Genomic DNA, 19,679 nt, shown 5'->3' with positions numbered 1-19,679 from the left:
CAAGGATGTTGCCTGGATTGGGGAGCATGTCTTATGAGAACTTGGCCTTTTCTCCTTGGAGTGTCAGAGGATGAGAGGTGACCTAATAGAGGTGTACAAAATGATGAGAGGCATTGATCGTGTAGGTAGTCAAAAGCTTTTTCCAAGGGCTGAAATAGCTAACATGAGAGGGCACACTTTTAAGGTGCCTGAAAGTAGGTATAGAGGGGATGTCAGGGGTAAGTTTTTTATGCAGAGAGTGGTGAGTGCATGGAATGGGCTGCTAGCGACGGTGGTGGAGTCGGAAATGATAGGATCTTTTAAGAGACTCCTGGATAGGTACATGGAGCTTAGAAAAACGGACGGCTATGGGTAACCCTGGGCTATTTCTAACATAAGTACATGTTCGGCATAGCATTGTGGGCCGAAGGGCCTGTATTGTGCTGTAGGTTCTCTATGTTTCTAATTACTGTTGCCACATGTCCATCCATTTTCCCAGTTACTCTTATTTCCTTCTGAAATATATCATCATCCTTCTCGACTCTCACTAACTTACACATTTTGCACTCTCAACAATTTTGAATGTTCCCTATATACCTACATCCACAGAAACGTCGGGAAAAGCACTAAACCCTTCCCTCATTTCTGAGTAACAATAGTCTCCACCTTGTTCCCGTACAGGAAGCAAGCATTTGTCACAAATGTCTTAACAGCTAAAACAGTATGCTGTCATACTTCCATTTACTATATGGATACGACTTTATTTATAATTAAGTATTTATTAAATGCCTTACTAAAACTCACACACCATTTACTACTTAATAACGACCTGTGTTCTCTCAACGAAAGACCTATTCAAGTGTGTTAAACATTACAATCCTAAAATATGTGTTGGTTTCCATTAATTAATCTAAGCCCTTCAAGGTTGAAGTAACTGATTTTTTATTTGCTTTTTTAAAAAAAATTCCTTTATCCAATAACTGTGTGACGTCTACAACACTTGTCCTTTATTACCCTACCTTAAATATAACCAGAAGATTATGTTCTCTCTGTCTGCATATTTTGTCCCTTAACAAACTAGAATGAATCGTGCATTGCCTCCTACTTACCTATTTTAAGTTTTGTCAGTGCTTCTGCTACCTTTCCTGTATTTTGAGCCTGTCCAGCATGACTAGAATCTTTCTTATTTGACCAAGACAGCAGGGTTTTTCTTGAAGACATGCATGCATATTCCTTTAATAGCTTGTCATGCCCTCTGCAATCATCAATTTCAAATTCAATTTAGCTGCTAATATCCTCTCCCCAACTCTGTTTTTTACGTACCTGTGGAAGACATTTACGTTCCCTTTTTATTAACTGGAAGTCTAGCTGCATATTCTCTCTTTGCACATTTCCTTTCTCAGTTCCTTAGTTTTCTACACTCAGCTTCTCATTTATACTAACAACCTAACATATACTCTGGAGCTCTACTTCTTTATTGTATAGGGGGCTCTGGCTTTGGTTGTCTTACTATTTCCACCAGAGGGAATGCATATACTGCTTTAAAGCCACGGCAGCTTTTAAAGCCATCCCTTGTATAATTTCAGTTTTGCCTGGCAAGCTTTGATTAATTCATCTGGAACTGGTTCATCCGCTGGTTGTAGCCACCCCTAACTTTCAATATGGCTTGTTGCATAAATTAATCTACAACTTGTGATACTGCCAGGACAGAACCTATTGATTCAGAAAGTTCTTCAGAATACAGTTCAGAAATTCTGCTCCTGTGCTATTCACATCCAAATTGGTACTAGGATCATTTATATTCCCCGTTATTATCACTGTTGTTTCGTACATTTCTGAGATTTGCCTACAAGTATGTTCACCTATCTTTTCTACTGAATAATGGTCCGCAGAATCAGTGCCATGATAGCACCTAGTTTACTCTAACCAATCAAAGTCTGTCCCTCATCTTTTCCAGATACCTTCTCTCTCGAGTGCTGTAAAATTCTTCCTAGGCAACATTGTCGTTGTCTTCTCTATAATATCTTTCCTGAACCATTTGGGCATAGGCAATAACTTTCCATGTTCCATATATTGTATCTGCACATTGTTGTCTTCTCCCCATAAGAAGAAGATTTACTCCATGAATGAAATGGAACTACTATATACCATGGTACTGGGACTGCTACATACTATGAGCAAAAGGAGATTAATGTCTAGCCAAAGCATCAGTAATATTATTATCAGTTATAAATGTTCATCATTTCTGCATCAAACACTGACCTGTTTGAGTCAGATCTTTATTGTCAGAAGATTGTTTTCCATGACATGTTCGTGACTCTGGCTCACTTACTGAATTCAACACACTCTGTCAGGTTCTACCTTAACTAAAAGCTCTATCTTATATTTCCTCATGATCAGTTTTCATATAAATGCTTACTTTGTTCCCAAGCACTTGTTCCAATCATTTTCCCATTTGTAAGGCTATATCCCAATTCCCACTGCCAAACTGGTTTAAACCATTTCCGGTGCACTTGCAAACTTCCTCACACTGATACAGGGCCTGGCTATGTTGGGATTCTAGATTCAAGATTGTTTGTCATTCTTCAGTGCACAAGCACAAAGGAGAATGAAATTATTGTTAGTCTGGATCTGGTGCAGTATTAAAGAAAATAAGCATAAAGAACATATGCATAAAACACAATAAATATAAATACATAAGATGAGCATATGGACCGATTGTATGTCCATACAGTGATTGAAGTGCAGGTGTGTCCGTAGACAAGGTGACGGACAGAAAATGATAACTAGTGATGTTGGGGGATATGGTTGGGTGGGTTAATGGATGGAGGTGTTGATTAGTCTGACAGCTTGGGGAGAGTAACTGTTATTGAGTCCAGGGGTCCTGGTGTGGAGGCTGCATTACCTCTTCCCTGATGGGCGTGGGAGCACGGGGTATGAGATCCTTCGAGATATTGCCGTTTTTTCCCAGCATATTTCTGTATATAAATCCTTGATAGTGGGTGGGCTGATGCAATGCAGTTGGCTCATGACGTATTTATTAATACTCATTTCCCTTTTATAAAATCACTTCAACAAAGCAATAGTGCTAATCAAGAAATTACATGAGGTTCTACTTTTTAATCTCTGAGTTAATCCCTGATTGACTCTGGATCACTAGTTGCTACAAAACATAGGACAAGGGCTGATGGTTCCTCTATCACTGGTGTGAAAGTACTGTGTGACGTGGAAGGGAAATGGGCCAGTGGGAAGAATGTGAAAGTTAAAGAGCAGTGTATTGAGGAAGAGTATATGGTATATATTGGATGAAGGGTTGGAGATCAACATGTGGTATGCAGGGAATCGAATTTGCTATGGTATGTGGATAGTCTATATGGCAATGCTGGTGTGACAATGTGGGACAAAGGAAGAGGTGTTGAGTGGTGTGCAGGGATGGGGTTGTAGTGTGGCATGGACATGATAGGGATGGGGAATGAGAGAAGGTGTTAGTCCATTGACAGCCTTGGATATGGGGTGTTTCCTGTGTGACATTGTTGAGGGATACCTGTTGATGCAAGAGTGCTGCATTGTGTGGAGAAAGGAGAAGTTGTGGGATCTGTGGACTGAGGAATGAGGTGTGCACACGGAAGTCATTTGTGCAGGGTCCACGTGTCTGGTTTGTGGGGAGAGTGTGGTAGAAAGTAAATGTACTAGCTTGTAGGCAAGAGTGAGCAGGTCTGTATTTGAGTTCTAGATGAGCTGTGAAGTGATTTCTAGCTGCACTGTTGTAATCATAATTGAGGAAGCATAAAAGTATGAAGATTTTTAATTTCAAGACACCAGGACAGCCAAAAAAGATGTGAAAAGTAAGAAAGATGCCGGCCATTTGAAGAAATGCATTTTTTTTGTAAAATCTTGAAAGTCTCAGACTTGAAAAGGTCCAGTGTGTCACTTCCCTCCACGCAGTTTTACTGCTGTGGTGAATACCTGATGTCAAGGCAGACACTTCGGCAAACACAGGAGAAGTTGCAGATGCTGGAAGTCATGTGCAATGCAATCAGTTGGTTAGGCAGTGTTTAGGGAGGGAAAAGACAGTCCTGATGAAGAGCCTTGGCCCAAAATGTCAACTGTTTCTTTCTCTCCATAAACACTGCCTGATCTACTGAGCTCCTCCAGCGTTTTGTGTGTGTAGCCTGTTGCGTAAGGTGTGAGTTAGTTCTTCAGAGTAACACTATCAGCTGTTACGCACTTCTTTCAAAGTCCAAAGCAAAATTTATTATCAAAGTACATACATGTCACTACATACAACTCTGAGATTCTTTTTCCGCAGGTATGCTTAGTAAATCTACAGAACAGTAACTATAAACTGTAAGCATCACAAATGGTTAACTGTAAACAAACTGTGCAAATGTAGATATAAATAGCAATAAATTATAAGCATGAAATAACAATATAACAGTGTCCTTAAGAGAGTGTAGCTAACCCCTTCTTTTCAAGAGCTTGATTGTGGAGGGGTAGTAACTGTTCTTGAACCTGGTGCAGCCAGTCCTGAGGCATCTGTACATTCTACAGCAGTGCTTCATGTAGATGTGCTCGATGGTTGGGCGGGTTTTACCTATGATGTTCTAGGCCGATTCCACTACCTTTTGTGGGATTTTCCGCACAAAGGCATTGGTGCTCCCATAACAGACCATAATGCAGCCAGTTAGCACACCTTCCACCACACATCTATAGAAATTTGCCAAGGTTTTCGATGACATGCTGAACCTCCGCAAACTCCCTAGGAAGTAGAGATGCTGTCATGCTTTTGTCGGAATAATATTTACGTGAGGGGTTCAGGACAGTTCCTCTGAGACAGTGACACCCAAGAATTTAAAGTTACTGACTCTCTCCACCTTTGATCCTTCGATGAGTACTGGTTCATGGACTTCTGGTTTCCTTCTCCTGAAGACTACTATCAGTTCCTTGGTCATATTGACATTGAATGAGAGGCTGTTGTTATTACACCACTCAACCAAGTTTTCAATCTCACCTCCTGTATGCTGATTCATCACCAGCTTTGATACAGCCCACAACAGTGGTGTCATCAGCAAACTTGTATATGGTGTTGGAGCTGTACTTAGCCACACAATCATAGGTGTAAAGCAAGTACAGCTGGGAGCTAAGCATTGTGGAGGAGATGTTTTTGTCAATCCAATCTGACTGAGATCTACAAGTGAGGAAATCCAGGATCCAATTGCACAAGGGGGTATTGGAGTCTACTGATTAGTTTTGAGGGGATGATGTTAAATATTGAGCAGTAATTGATAAAGAGCATCCTGATGTATGCAATGATGCATCATTGATGTCCAGATGCTCTAAGGTTGTGTGAAGAGCTAACAAGATAGCATCTGCTGTAGACCTGTTGCTTCAGTAGGTGAACTGGAGCAGATCCAAGTCACCATACAGACAGGAACTGACATGCTTCAACATCAGCCTCTCAAAACACTTCATCTCTGTGGATGCAAGTGCCACTGGGCCATAGTCATTTAGACAGGTTTCCATGCTTTTCTTGGGCACCAGTATGATTGCAGCCTGCTTGAAGCAGTTGGGTACCACACACTGCCTGAGCGAGAGATTGAAGATATCCATGAATACACCAGCCAGCTGGTTGGCACAGGCTTTCAGTACTCAGCCAGGTACTTCGCCCAGACCAGATACTTTCCTTGGATTCACTCTCTTGAAGGGAGCCTGCACGTCATCTTCAGATACCGAGACCAAAGGATCATTGGGAGACATAGGGGGTTGCGATGATTCCTCCCCATTCTGGTGGTCAAAGTGAACACAGAAAGTATTGAGATCATCCGGAAGCAAAGCTCTGCTGTCTCTTGTGTCACAAGATTTGGCTTTGTAGTTTATGCCATCCAAACTCTGCCACAGCTGTCAATTGATTCCAGTTTGGTCCGGAATTTCCACTTCACCTGAGAGATGGCTTTCCCGAGATCATACCTGCACCTCATGTAGCATTCCTGATCTCCAGACTTGAATGCATCCGATCTGGCTCTCAGCAGGTTCCAGATTTCATTGTTCATCCAGGGATTCTGATTGGGGAAAACACTGAATGGTTTCATGGGGACACACTCATCCACAGCTGTTTTAATAAAGTCTTTAACGACCCTGATGTAGTCATTAGGATCCTCAGACAAGTTCTTCAATACGGGCCAGTCCATTGACACAAGGCAATTGCCTCCTGCAACCATCTCTTGGTTGACTTTATCTCTGGAGCCTTCCTCTGTAGGCTCTGCCTGTATGCAGGTAGCAGGAGTTTAGCCATGTGATCCAACTTCCCAAAATGCGTTCTAGGGAAAGAATGATAGGTATTCTTTATCATAGTGTAGCAGTGGTCTAGTGTGTTGGGACCTGTGGTGCAACAGGTTATGTGCTAGTGATAATTGGACAGTGTTGTCTTCAAAAAGGCCTGGTTAAAGTCACCAACTATAATTTGAAATGCATTGGAATGGCCAATTTCTTGTTTACAGACTGCATAACACAGTTTCTCGACTGCTTGCTTATAATTAGCCACTGGTGGTACGTAAACTGAGGTCAGTATCACAGATTAGAACTCTCAAGGAAAACAGAATGGACTACATTTGATCATTAGTTGTTCTAAGTCAGGGGAACAAAAATTGTGGCGATACCTCCAAAAGTACCAAACATTTATGTACACCTAAAGCCACAAAATTAACATCTTTATTTGTTCTTAAGAGTAACACTGGTTAGTGTTAGTCTTTCCACTACCCATCTCTAACAGTTCTTAAAAGCTGCTAGTGCACGCCTCAAAGCAGCACAGGCAATTAGAAATTTAAAAGGATCTATGGGTTAGAATCATGTGCTGGCCACACTATGTAGAGGAAGGAAGTTCTCTTTCCCTGATGAAAGTCAGTAGTAAAGCTGCTGTTCTGCTTTTGTTAACACTATTACAGCAGTTTTCTGCTTTGTTCTGCTGCCATCGCAGATTACATTTACTGAATTCAGTTTCACCACTTTCAACTTAGAAGCTTGAGCCAGGTTTGATGATGTTTTTTCTTTTTTTTTGTAATAGCATATACAATCAATTCCCATCTTTAATTTCATTGTACCATCAAATCAATCTGTTCTCCTACAATACACAAATTCCTCTTATGTTTCCTCTTTGGACAGTACACACATGATGTGTCTGAGATGCTTCTGCACAGGACCCAGACCCTCAGTACTGAGCAGTGGCAGGACCCTAGAATTTGATTCTTCCCCACAGAGCAATACTAATGGCTGCATTCGTCTGCACCCTGTAATATTCCAGTTGGCAGCATTCACTTGTAATCATCTCCTTAAACTGGAAGACCAACATGTTTTGGGATATAAAATTCCTGCTTTACACGTGAAAGGAAGTGCAATTATAAACTTGCTACCAGATCTACTGACTAATGTGTGTTGTGGTTCCACGCTCTTCATTCCAATGATATAATTTCTGACCTCTGGAGATCTACTGACACCCACCTAAAAATCTTCAATGCACTCTGTCAACCTACTCATACCTGCCAAATATTATACCTTGGCTCCTCTGAATCTGCTGTTTAAAGGTTAAAAGCTGCGGCCTCTAGGTAGCAGTTTTCAACAACCAAAACTCGATTTGCACAGGAAACATGAAGAACAAGATAAATTAAAGACCAAATATCAGTTTAGCAACAGATATGCACTTTGGCTCCAAGTTTACTGAGATTAGAGATTCAAAGGTCTATTAATAATTAAAGAATGTCTCTGAGGACCTATTCCCAGAATTGTTATCATACAGCTTCAGCAACTGAGGTTCCATCCTGACTTCCAGTACTGTCAGTGTGGAGTTTGCAGGCTGTGCAGAAACAGTATGGGTTTTCTCTCAGTCCTTGGATTTCCTCCCTCATTGCAAAGATGGGCAGATTTGTGGATTAACTAGTCACAGCAAGCTGCCCATACAGTGTAGCTAAATAGCAGAAACTGGGGGGAGGGGGTCAGTTGAAGGGAACATAAAATAGGATTAGTTTTGTGTAAGGTTCATGTAAATGGGTGCTTAATGATTGATGGGCTGAAGGGCCTTTTTCTGTAATGTCTGACTCTATAATGTCAGAATAAGCAATTTAAGTAGGTACAATAACAACATTTAAAAGACATTTGGATAACTTCATTGATAGGACAGGTTTTGTGGTTATGGACCAAATGTAGACAACTGGAACTTGCTTCATTTGGCACCTATGTCTAATCAATGAGGAAAGTCATTTGAAAGCTCTATGTAATGTGTGTACAATAGAAAGGCAGTAACACAAACCAGAATTCCATTCCTCAGTAAATCTATGTTATGCGAGATTATGGAGAACAAAATAATTTCTTGTGTTTTAATATTTGTTGAATATAGTCATTTTAAAAAACCCATTCCTGAAAAGGCAGGAAAGACATTATGAACACGATTAGGATGTCATGATCCATTGTCTCTTTTATTCTCTCTCAATTTCCCCTGGTTCTCAGTTAAAACCAACACTGTTGTAAGACATTGAATAGAAGAAAAATGGCATTTCTTGCATGATGGTTTGAGTCTTACATCCTGACAGCATTCTCCAAACCCACTGGCCACAGAACACAGTTTGAACAGCCAGCACACCTAGAGGTGGGATCCCACCAGTTGTCCAAGACATTCAGGCAATGCTAGTCATCCACGTTCAGAGAGGCTCCTTGTGACACAGTTACACCTAGCCAATTCACTAGTATCTGAACTCCAGTCGGAAAACTAAGTCCAGAAGAAATTTTGGACACACTTAAAGGAATATAATTCAGAATAAATCATTTGCAGATTTAAAAGGGGGAAGGCTGATATGGACACAATATTTTATTAAAATGTCATTAAAACAATATGCAGAAATACAGCAGTAGGCAACATATTTAAAATTATCTTAGTTAAAAGAGCAAATAAAGTCAGCTTTGGTATTTATACTCCTGCTAATTGGGCCATATTACAGTTATTGCCAAAGTACAGTCTGCACAGGAGGGATCTCGTGATCTGCATCATTCAGAGAAAAGCATTACAAGTTCTACTGACTCAAGTGTTAAGATGCATCTGTTTAGATTCATCATTGGAAACATCTGTGAGATTTTTCAACTGACTAAAATGTTAACATATTAAAATTAACAGCAGGTCTGTAATTAGCCAGAGAATTGAAGCATTCTTCTAACAAATATTTAGGTAGAATAGATAGTAAGGTTTGCGTATATTCATACAGTTACAGTACTGTGTAAAAGTTTTAGGCACATATATAATAGTTAGGGTGCCTAAGACTTTTGCACAGTACTGTAATTGTCAACATGGAGTGGAGAGCAAGTTTATAAATCTGTTGGGAGCGAAGGGTGCTGGGAATGACAAGGAGGTAGCACCATGGGAGGGGTGTGGGAATGGTGTCAGAGAATGAGTGTGGGGGGTGGCACAGGTGCAGACACACTCAGACCTGAGACACCAGGCAAGGTCAGTTGATTACAAACAATTAGTTTATTGATCATTACAGAATGTCTCTCTGGTACTTCCTGCTCCCTCCCCTCTCCCTCCCCTCTCCCTGCCCCTTTTCCCAACCACGAATTCCCTCTCCCTACTCCCTTTACTCCCTACTCAGTCCACAATAGAGACCAATACCAGAATCAGGTTCACCATCACTCACATCATGAATTCTGTTTTTATTTGTGGCACCAGTACAGTGCAACACATAAACTTACTACAATCCTGTGCAAAAGTCTTAGGCACCATTTACCTGCGTTTGGCCATATCCCACTTTCCGATCAATGTACCTGGCTGAACGTTCTTCTTTATGCTGTAATTTTCCTGCCTCTACTGCCATCTGTGGCAACTTGTTTGATACACCCACCATTCTCTGCGTGAAAACTCTGTTCCTCAGACTCTTTTCAAACTTTCTCTTTCACTTAAACCTATGCTTGATCATTATAGTCTGCCCAACCTTGGGGTAAAGTCTGTGACTATTTACCCTATCTATGTCCTTCAGAACTTTACAAATCTCTAATAAAGTCATCCCTCAATCTCCTTCGATCCAAGGAAAACATTCTTAGCTTACTGAATCTCCCCTTGTAACTGAAGTTCTCTGGTCCATGTAATATTCCTGAGAATTGTTTCTACATCCCCTCCAGATTTAAACACATCCTTGTGATAGAATTCTGACCAGAACCACACACAATACTCCATGGGCAAGCTAACCAGTGTGTTGTACAACTGAAACAACATGTCTCAACATCCCTACCCAACACCTTGGCCGAAGGTGGCAAGCACACTATTCAACATTCTGTCCACCTGTGTCACCATTTTCAGGGAAAAATGTATTTGTACCCCAGGGTCTTGGTGGTCAGTAACACTTACCAGGGCTCTAACATTCACACTGTATGTCCTAGATTATGGGAAATGTTCTCATGTAATTACTAGCCATTAATAATATGTACAAGTACCAGTCCACACAAACTGGAAAGCAGTTTGATCCTTACGAAACTGGATGATGTAATAGAAGATAAAAATTCCAAACCTTTTAAATAATCACAAAAGAACTGATTAATTTTCTCAATTCAAGATTATGTATCAAAAAATATTTGGCAGAGTGAAGGCTCAGAATATTTTCCACCTTTGAAATGCAGTTTAACTGTAAGTGCTTGTGGTTTTATTCAACAGAACACCCACTATTGTGATGCTGTGGCGACTCATTTCCTAGCGTATCCGAACCGACTCACAATTAGATAGCCTACGGGGGTTTGCGAGCACAGAGCTTTGGAGCCTCTTCGCCATGGGGGGCCGGTTGACAGAGGCTTAAAAGTGAAGCTGAAGTTTTCGAATAAAGTTTTTTCCTTCGACTGCAGTTACCGACTCCGTGTCGTAATTTTAGCGCTGCGTGTAGCACACCGCTACAATTGGTGACCCCGACGGTCCAAACGATTTTTGGACCAGAAATGACCGACGCCGCCTCTGTTCATGCGGTTTCGTTGAAACTGCCGGGTTTCTGGACACAGCGCCCGGACCTATGGTTCCAGCAAGCCGAAGCCCAATTCCACGTTCGCCAGATCACCTCAGAAGACACCCGCTACTACTGCGTGGTGAGCTCCCTCGACCAGGACACAGCGGCCCAGGTCGCGGAGTTCGTACAGTCGCCCCCGGCAGACGGCAAGTACACGGAATTCAAAGCCCTGCTCCTCAGGACTTTCGGACTCTCACGGCGCGAGCGGGCTGCCCGTTTACTGCACCTGGATGGTTTGGGCGACAGACCTCCATCGGCTTTAATGAATGAGATGTTGTCTCTGGCCGACGGGCACACCGGCCTCATGTTTGAGCAGGCATTCCTGGAGCAGCTGCCCGAGGACATACGCCTGCTGCTGTCCGACGCGGATTTCAGTGACCCCCGGAAGGTGGCAGCCCGGGCGGACTTGCTGTGGAACGCCAAAAAGGTGACCGGGGCGTCCATCGCACAGATCTCCCAGCCACGCTCCCGGCAGCAAACCAGTCCAGGCCCGGCCGCAGAGCCCGCCAACCCCCGGCCCAATGAACACTGGTGCTTCTACCACCAGCAGTGGGGCACAGAAGCCCGCCGTTGTCGCCCGCCCTGCAAGTTCCCGGGAAACGCCAGGGCCAGCCGCCGCTGATGGCTACGGCGGCTGGCCATCGGGATAGCCTCCTGTATGTGTGGGATAGAAGGTCGGGACGCCGGTTTTTGGTCGATACTGGGGCTGAGATCAGCGTTTTACCTCCGACGAGTTACGACACCCGCAGCAGGGCACCGGGTCCCCCCCGAGGGCCGTGAATGGCAGCACCGTAAGGACCTATGGCACCCGTCAGGTGTGGCTACAGTTCGGCTCCAGCTGGTTCACGTGGGACTTCACACTGGCCGCCGTAGCCCAACCGTTTCTGGGTGCGGATTTTTTGCGGGCTCACAGCCTGCTGGTCGACCTGCCCAGGAAGAGACTGGTACACGCCGAGACCTTTCAGACGTTCTCCCTGGGTGCAGCCCAGTTGCCGGCCCCTCACCTCGGCTCCATCACGCTGTCCGACAATGACTTCACCAGGGTCCTGGCGGAGTTCCCATCGGTTCTGGCACCGCAGTTCACAGCGGCCATGCCCAGGCACGGCGTACAGCACCACATCCCGACCCAGGGACCACCCCTCCATGCCCGTGCTCGGCGGCTTCCCCCGGACAAGCTCCGACTGGCGAAGGAGGAGTTCCAGAGGATGGAGGAATTGGGGATCATCCGGCGGTCCGACAGCCCATGGGCTTCCCCCCTGCACATGGTGCCCAAAGCGACGGGGGGCTGGAGACCATGCGGCGACTACCGCAGGCTGAACGAGGCTACCACACCGGACCGCTACCCTGTGCCGCACATTCAGGACTTTGCGGCAAACCTGCACGGCGCACGGATCTTCTCCAAGGTAGATCTCGTCCGGGGATACCATCAAATCCCGATGCATCCTGACGACGTCCCCAAAACGGCTCTCATCACCCCATTCGGCCTTTTCGAGTTCCTCCGCATGCCGTTCGGCCTGAAGAATGCCGCACAGACGTTCCAGCGGTTAATGGACACGGTGGGCCGGGACCTGGACTTCGCGTTCATCTATTTGGATGACATCCTCATAGCCAGCAGCAGTCGTCAGGAGCATCTGTCCCACCTCCGTCAACTCTGCGCCCGACTGAGTGAGTACGGTCTTACAATCAACCCTGCCAAATGCCAGTTCGGACTCGATACCATTGACTTCCTGGGCCACAGAATTACTAAAGACGGGGCAACCCCTCTGCCCGCTAAGGTAGATGCGGTCCGCCACTTCCCCCGACCCACCACGATCAAAGGCCTTCAGGAATTCGTAGGTATGGTCAATTTCTACCGCCGCTTCCTCCCTTCAGCTGCCCGGATCATGCGCCCCCTGTTCGCCCTGATGTCAGGTCCGAGCAAGGACATTACCTGGGACGAGGAGTCCGCCGCCGCTTTCGTTCAAACGAAGGAAGCTTTGGCTGACGCCGCAATGCTAGTACATCCCAGAATGGACACCCCTACCGCCCTCACAGTGGACGCATCCAACACGGCAGTCGGTGGGGTGCTGGAGCAACTCATCGCAGGTCGCTGGCAACCCCTGGCGTTTTTCAGCAAACACCTGCGGCCACCCGAGCTCAAATACAGTGCTTTCGACCGGGAACTGTTGGCGCTCTACCTGGCAATCCGGCATTTCAGGTACTTCCTAGAAGGTCGGCCCTTCACCGCGTTCATGGACCATAAACCGCTTACCTTTGCGTTTACGAAAGCATCCGACCCCTGGTCATCCCGCCAGCAACGCCACCTGTCCTACATCTCTGAATACACAACGGACGTCCGGCACGTCTCAGGTAAGGACAATGTCGTGGCGGATGCGCTCTCTCGCCCTAACATTCATGCCCTTTCCCAAGGGGTAGACTTTGAGGCGCTGGCAGAGACACAGCAGGCGGATGAGGAGATTCCGAGTTACCGGACCGCAGTCTCCGGTCTGCAGCTCCAGGACCTCCCCGTGGGCCCAGGCGAGAGGACCCTACTCTGTGACGTCGCCACCGGCCAGCCCCGTCCGGTCGTCCCGACAGCATGGCGGCGCCGCGTTTTCGACTCCATTCATAACTTGGCGCATCCCTCCATCCGGACAACTGTCCGGATGGTTTCCAGCAGGTTCGTTTGGCACGGACTCCGCAAACAGGTCAGTGAATGGGCCAGAACGTGCATGCACTGCCAGACGGCCAAGGTGCAGCGGCACACCAAAGCCCCACCACAGCAGTTCCATCCCGCCCACCGGCGTTTCGACCACATTCATGTGGATATCGTGGGCCCCCTGCCAGTGTCGCGCGGAGCGCGTTACCTCCTGACTATCGTGGACCGGTTCACAAGATGGCCAGAGGCGGTCCCGCTCACCGACACCACCTCCGAATCTTGCGCCCGAGCCCTGATCGCCACCTGGATATCTCGCTTTGGTGTACCAGCCCACATTACCTCCGACAGAGGCGCCCAGTTCACCTCCAGCCTGTGGTCAGCTATGGCCAGCCTTTTGGGGACTCAGCTGCACCACACAACTGCCTACCACCCACAGTCGAACGGGCTAGTGGAGCGTTTCCACCGTCACCTGAAGTCGGCCCTCATGGCCCGCCTGCGAGGAGCCAACTGGGCGGACGAGCTTCCCTGGGTCCTACTCGGCATCCGCACTGCGCCCAAGGACGACCTGCACGCCTCGTCGGCCGAGTTGGTATACGGCGCGCCCCTGGCCGTCCCTGGGGAGTTCCTACCAGCACCAAGGGGGCAAGTGGAAGAACCCGCAGCAGTCCTGGGCAGACTTCGCGAGAAGCTCGGTAACCTGGCCCCCATACCCACTTCACAGCATGGGCGGCACCCGACCTGCGTACCCAAAGACCTACAGAACTGTAAGTTTGTGTTTGTACAAAGGGGCGGGCATCGGCCGCGGGCAGCGGCCATACGAGGGGCCGTTTATGGTGCTCCGGAACAACGGGTCCACGTTCGTGCTGGATGTTGGGGGGAAGGAGGAGGTTTTCATGGTGGACCGCCTCAAGCCGGCCCATGTGGACCTGGCGCAACCGGCCGAGTTTCCGGCGCCTCGGCGCAGAGGCCGACCTCCCAAGCAGGTTCTGGCCCAGACTGTGGACATTGGGGGGTGTATCGCCGGTTCTGGGGGGGGGGTTATGTGGCGACTCATTTCCTAGTGTATCCGAACCGACTCACAATTAGATAGCCTACGGGGGTTTGCGAGCACAGAGCTTTGGAGCCTCTTCGCCATGGGGGGCCGGTTGACAGAGGCTTAAAAGTGAAGCTGAAGTTTTCGAATAAAGTTTTTTCCTTCGACTGCAGTTACCGACTCCGTGTCGTAATTTTAGCGCTGCGTGTAGCACACCGCTACAATGCCCTGACCTGTCTGCAAAATCTCATGGCTTTTTACTACTGGGCAATTACACGCTGTCCTCAATGTGCCGACAGAATTTGTATGTCAGGGCAGTAATCATTTGATTTGAACTCAGTCTGTTGCAATTGTTATTCATCCTCATCCCACCAAACAAGGCAAGTCTTTGATGCGATATGGCTCCTCAGCAAATTAAACTACTCTCAAATGCCACTCGGCATTTTTCTCGAGAGTTTCATATTGAATGAAAATTCGCCTCTTTTGCAGTGCGATCTCAGGATTGAGCACAAAGACGTTCACCGAGCCTCCTCAGTGCTTTAGTTATTACCCAGGATGAACTGAGCTTGTACTGTTTTAGCAATCTTCCATTCATATTTAGTCCCATTATTCCAGCCCCACTCTTCTTGTTTTTCCCCACTCAGTAAAAATGCAAAAATATCATTTGCAAATGAAGGAGACCATTCAATTGACCTGACAGTTTTTGCACACAACTGTATGCTCCCATTATCTAGGCAATTTCGTTTGACACCAGAGTTTCGCCCTGCTAATTATTTGCTTTTTAATATTAATTCTGAATTTTTTTTTACAGTTCACAACATTAAAAGCTGATTTTTATGAAATTCCTACCTTTAAAGTTGAAGCATTCATCAGTGTAACTCCTTGCAAGTCCAGACTGGCTGAAAGATGGACTATGGTTTGAGAAAATAAATAACAACAAAGACATTAAAAAACAGTAGATGAGATATAAAATTCTTAAGTACTTCTATAAATTGATCTGAAAGATCTTTGTATCTGACAATTTAGGATCCTTAGTTAAAAATTTCTCTAATTAACACTCAGAGGCCACTTTATAAGGTATACAGGTACACCTGCTTGTTAATGCAAATATCAAATTAGTTAATCTAGTGGCAGCAACTCAATGCAGAGAAGTGTGCAGACATGGTCAAGAGGTTCAGTTCAAACATCGGAATGGGGAAGAAAAATGACCTAAGTGACTTAGACCATAGAATGATTGCTGGTGCCAGATGGGATGCTTTGAGTATCTCAGAAACTGCTGATTGACTGGGATTTTTATGCACAATAGTCTCTAGACTTAACAAAGAATGATGTGAAAAACAAAAAAACATTCAGTGAACAGCAGTTCTGTGGGTGAAGATGCTTTGTAAATTAAAGAAAGGACAGAGGAAAGTGGCCAGACTGATTCAAGCTGATGTGAAACCAAATGTAGCTCAAATAACCACACATTACAACAGTGGTGTGCAAAAGAGCAACTCTCTGAATGCACAACATGTCAAACCTTGAAGTGGATAGTCTACAGCAGCAGAAGACCACACCGGGTTCCGCTCCTGGACCTAATAAAGTGGCCACTGAGCATAGGTAATCTCTTTTTTGATACCTTATCAAAACCCTAATCAAAGTCCAAAACAGAAACATGATTGCCACTCACTATCTTACCAGTCACAATCTCAAACAGTTTCAACAGATTTGTGAAACGATTTCCTTTTCATAAATCCTTGTTTGATTCCTCCAGTCCAATTAGTATTTCGAAAAGACAATCACTACTTAGCTAATAAAACCTTCTAGCATTCCCCTTGCTTCAATAAGCCATGCAAATTGTTAAATTACAATCAGCATATCCACTCTCTCCACAGATAGTTCCTACAGAACTCTGGGGCGTAATCCATCATGCCCTGCAAATTTGTCACCTTTCAGTCTCATTAATCTCTTCAGTAATAGTTTATTTGCTGTTGCTAATTTCTTTGGGCTCCTTATTCACTCTAAACCTCTATTTGTCCAATATTTTCAAAAGTCTTTCTTTGTTTTCTTCTGTGAAAGTACACACACACAGGATATTAAATTTCTCTGTTCATTTTTCTAATATGATTTCTCCTGTCTCAGCTTGTAAGGGAATTACATTAACTTAAGTGAAGCTTTTCTTTTCAATACATCTTGAAAACTCTCAAAATATGTTTTTATATTTCACACTAGCCTATTCTTATAATCTAATTTGCTTTTCCCTTTCCTTATCATTGCTTTGGTTCTCCTTGCAGAGTTGTGCAATTACGCAATCCTTAAGTCAATGCCTTTTTTGCCATTGTCATAAATATGTTTCCAACTTCTTATGTTGGTTCCTTCAACGAAACCTTAATCACCATACATTCCTCATAAGAAGATTGCCATACCTTTTAAATGAAACTGGAAATTGAAAGGACAGAAAATAGGAAAGAAGTTTAAATTTAGAGAAGGCTCCCTAAGGATGACATCACATCTCATTTCTCCACACAGAGAGAGATGTGGAACATTTTCCCTTAGAAAGCTGTCCAACTTCATTAGAAACAAGAGAAAATCTGCAGATGCTGGAAATCCAAGCAACATACACAAAATGCTGGAGGAATTCAGCAAGCCAGACAGCATCTATGCAAAAGAGTACAGTCAACGTTTCAGGCTGAGACCCTTCAGCGGGACTGGTGAAAAAAAGATGAAAAGTCAGAGTCAGAAAGTGGGAGGAGGGGAGGAAGAAACACTAGGTGATATGTGAAAATGGGAGGGGGGAAGTAAAGAGCTTGGAAGTTGATAGGTGAAAGAGATACAGGGCTGGAAAAGGGGGAATCTGGTAGGAGAGTATGGAAGGCCATGAAAGAAAGGGGAGGAGCACCAGAGGGAAATGATAAGGAGATAAGGTAAGAGAGGGAAAATGGGAAAATGGGAATGCAGAATGGAGAAAGTCGGAGGGGGAGGGGGCAGATGAAATATAAAGTGTTGTTCTTTCAACCTGAGCGTCGCCTCATTTCAACAGTAGAGGCGGCCATGGACTGACAAGTCGGAATGGGAATAGGAAATGGAATTAAAATGGGTGGCCACTGGGCGGTCCTGCTTTATTTGGCAGACGGAGTGTAGGTACTTCATTAGACTAGAATTTTAAAATTGAGTGTGATAAACTTCTATCAGACACTGCTGTTACTAACTGGTAGAGATTATTACATGGTAGACAAAGGTTATTTCTATTCATGACATGATTGAATGGCAGGCAGGATTAATGCCTGATTAGTCCATTTCTCTTCGCACCTTACAGGAAAAAGTATTTGAAAGATATAGAGAATTTGAAGATTCTGAGGTCTTGTAAAAGATCAAATTTTGCTAAAAGTTAAAAAAAAATTATAAATAGAGGTCAGAATTGAATTGACTGCAAAAAAATCACTAAGACAAAAAAGTTTTGATGATCTAAAGCAGATAACTGAAAAGTCACTGGTATAGTCATGCCTTCTGAAATGCTTCAAATTCGACTAACCATTGAGATTACATGAAATACAGCAAAATGTTTTCACTCTAAGAAATAAAATCATGAAGTAACCTCAAAATTCCAAAACACTAAATAATTACCTTTTTAATGAAAATAAGTAAAATTTTAGTGTGGTGGTTTATTCAAAATATTCAACCTATGTTAGTGAGCACCCCCACCCTGCACATACTGTGCTGGGAGCATTTTCTACAGATGGAATGCAGCAGTTCAAGCAGCTGACTCATTACATATTCTCAGAGGTAATTAGGAATGGAGAATAAATGCTGGTCTTGATGGCAACCCCCAGATCCTGAAAAATGACTAAATGAAAAGGTAAAAATTAAGTGAGCGTCATTAATGAAATATACTAAAGTCTACAGCTCCCTCTTACTATGCCACAGATCAAGAGGGAATAGAAAGTGAAAGCAAAGACAATCACTTAGTAAGATTTGTAAAATAAATGAACACAAATACACAACTACAAGTATCAACCTGTCTATCGATCTGTCCAGTGATTGACAACTTCCAGAAAGTGATGCCTCAGCACTGCTGAAGGGGTCCAACATCTGCAAAGAGAAACAACAGTGCACTTCAGAAACAACCAGCAGTGATATCAGATTAAACAAATGCTGATGGGAACAGATGTACAATAAGGTCAATTAAAACAGTTTTGACCTTGTAGAAAACCATTGAAACAAAAGAATAACATTGAAATCTAAAGATTGCATCTTCATAGAACACAATGAGATAGAAGATCACCCATCAATTCACTTATTTCAAAGCAGCAGAATACAAAAGCACAATTTTTTGTTGTGCTCTCAGCATGAAACCAAGGATTAATTTATTTCAGACTAATTCTCATTTATTGCTTTTTGAAGCCACACACCAGCAAACTACTTTACCATCTAAAGAAAAAGTTTTATTTCTTATCATCTGGAAAGATGAAGGTCACTTCTCCATGGAGATTGATTCAAGGGATAATATAAACACGGGTTATTCATTTACTATTAAACAACAATGCTTATTTAATCAATCAACTCTGCAGATATATTTCACAGTAAGTTCATTTTATTGAGATTGATATAATTACTAATTGGAATAGATTGATTAGTTGTCAAGTCCTGCCATTATGGAAGCTCTGGGAATTTCTGAGTAAATTCTGCATCTGAGATCCAATGACCTATCTCACATCTCTCATGTTTTAAACAGAAAGACTGTTGACACACTGACTCATGTCTTCAGGCAGCACTCTAACTTTTAAGATCGTGAATGTGAGGAAAGTAAGAGAACAAGTTCCATGTGCTCTTCCATTGTGCTCAGCAACTAATAACTCATCAAATCTGTTAGGTCTGTTGGTGGAAATTTTGTGCCCGATGAGGACTTTGTCTCTTCATTTCAGAAGCACTGTCATCATGCTATTCCTCTCACACACGCAAAATGCTGGAGGTGCTCAGCAGGCCAGGCATCATCCATGGAAAAATGGACAGTCAATGTTTCAAGCCA

At 44.2% G+C, this 19,679-nt stretch overlaps 1 protein-coding gene across 4 annotated transcripts in view; it reads right to left on the bottom strand.

Annotated features, from left to right (window-relative positions):
• Positions 1 to 19,679, bottom strand: part of map3k22 (mitogen-activated protein kinase kinase kinase 22) — a 110,757-nt gene that overhangs the window by 19,100 nt on the left and 71,978 nt on the right. For all 4 annotated transcript variants that reach the window (XM_059974577.1, XM_059974568.1, XM_059974557.1 and 1 more), the window contains 2 exons: positions 18,669 to 18,742; positions 15,524 to 15,585 (listed from right to left, as the gene is read on the bottom strand). In XM_059974577.1, the coding sequence (XP_059830560.1) occupies positions 15,524 to 15,585; positions 18,669 to 18,742 (136 nt within the window). The remainder of the gene's footprint in view (positions 1 to 15,523; positions 15,586 to 18,668; positions 18,743 to 19,679) is intronic.

This window comes from Hypanus sabinus, chromosome 1 (genome assembly GCF_030144855.1).
Source record: "Hypanus sabinus isolate sHypSab1 chromosome 1, sHypSab1.hap1, whole genome shotgun sequence".
In the NCBI taxonomy this organism is placed as follows: Eukaryota; Metazoa; Chordata; class Chondrichthyes; order Myliobatiformes; family Dasyatidae; genus Hypanus; species Hypanus sabinus.
The sequence above is the reverse complement of the archived record's forward strand: the minus strand, read 5'-3'. Positions and strand labels throughout refer to the sequence as shown.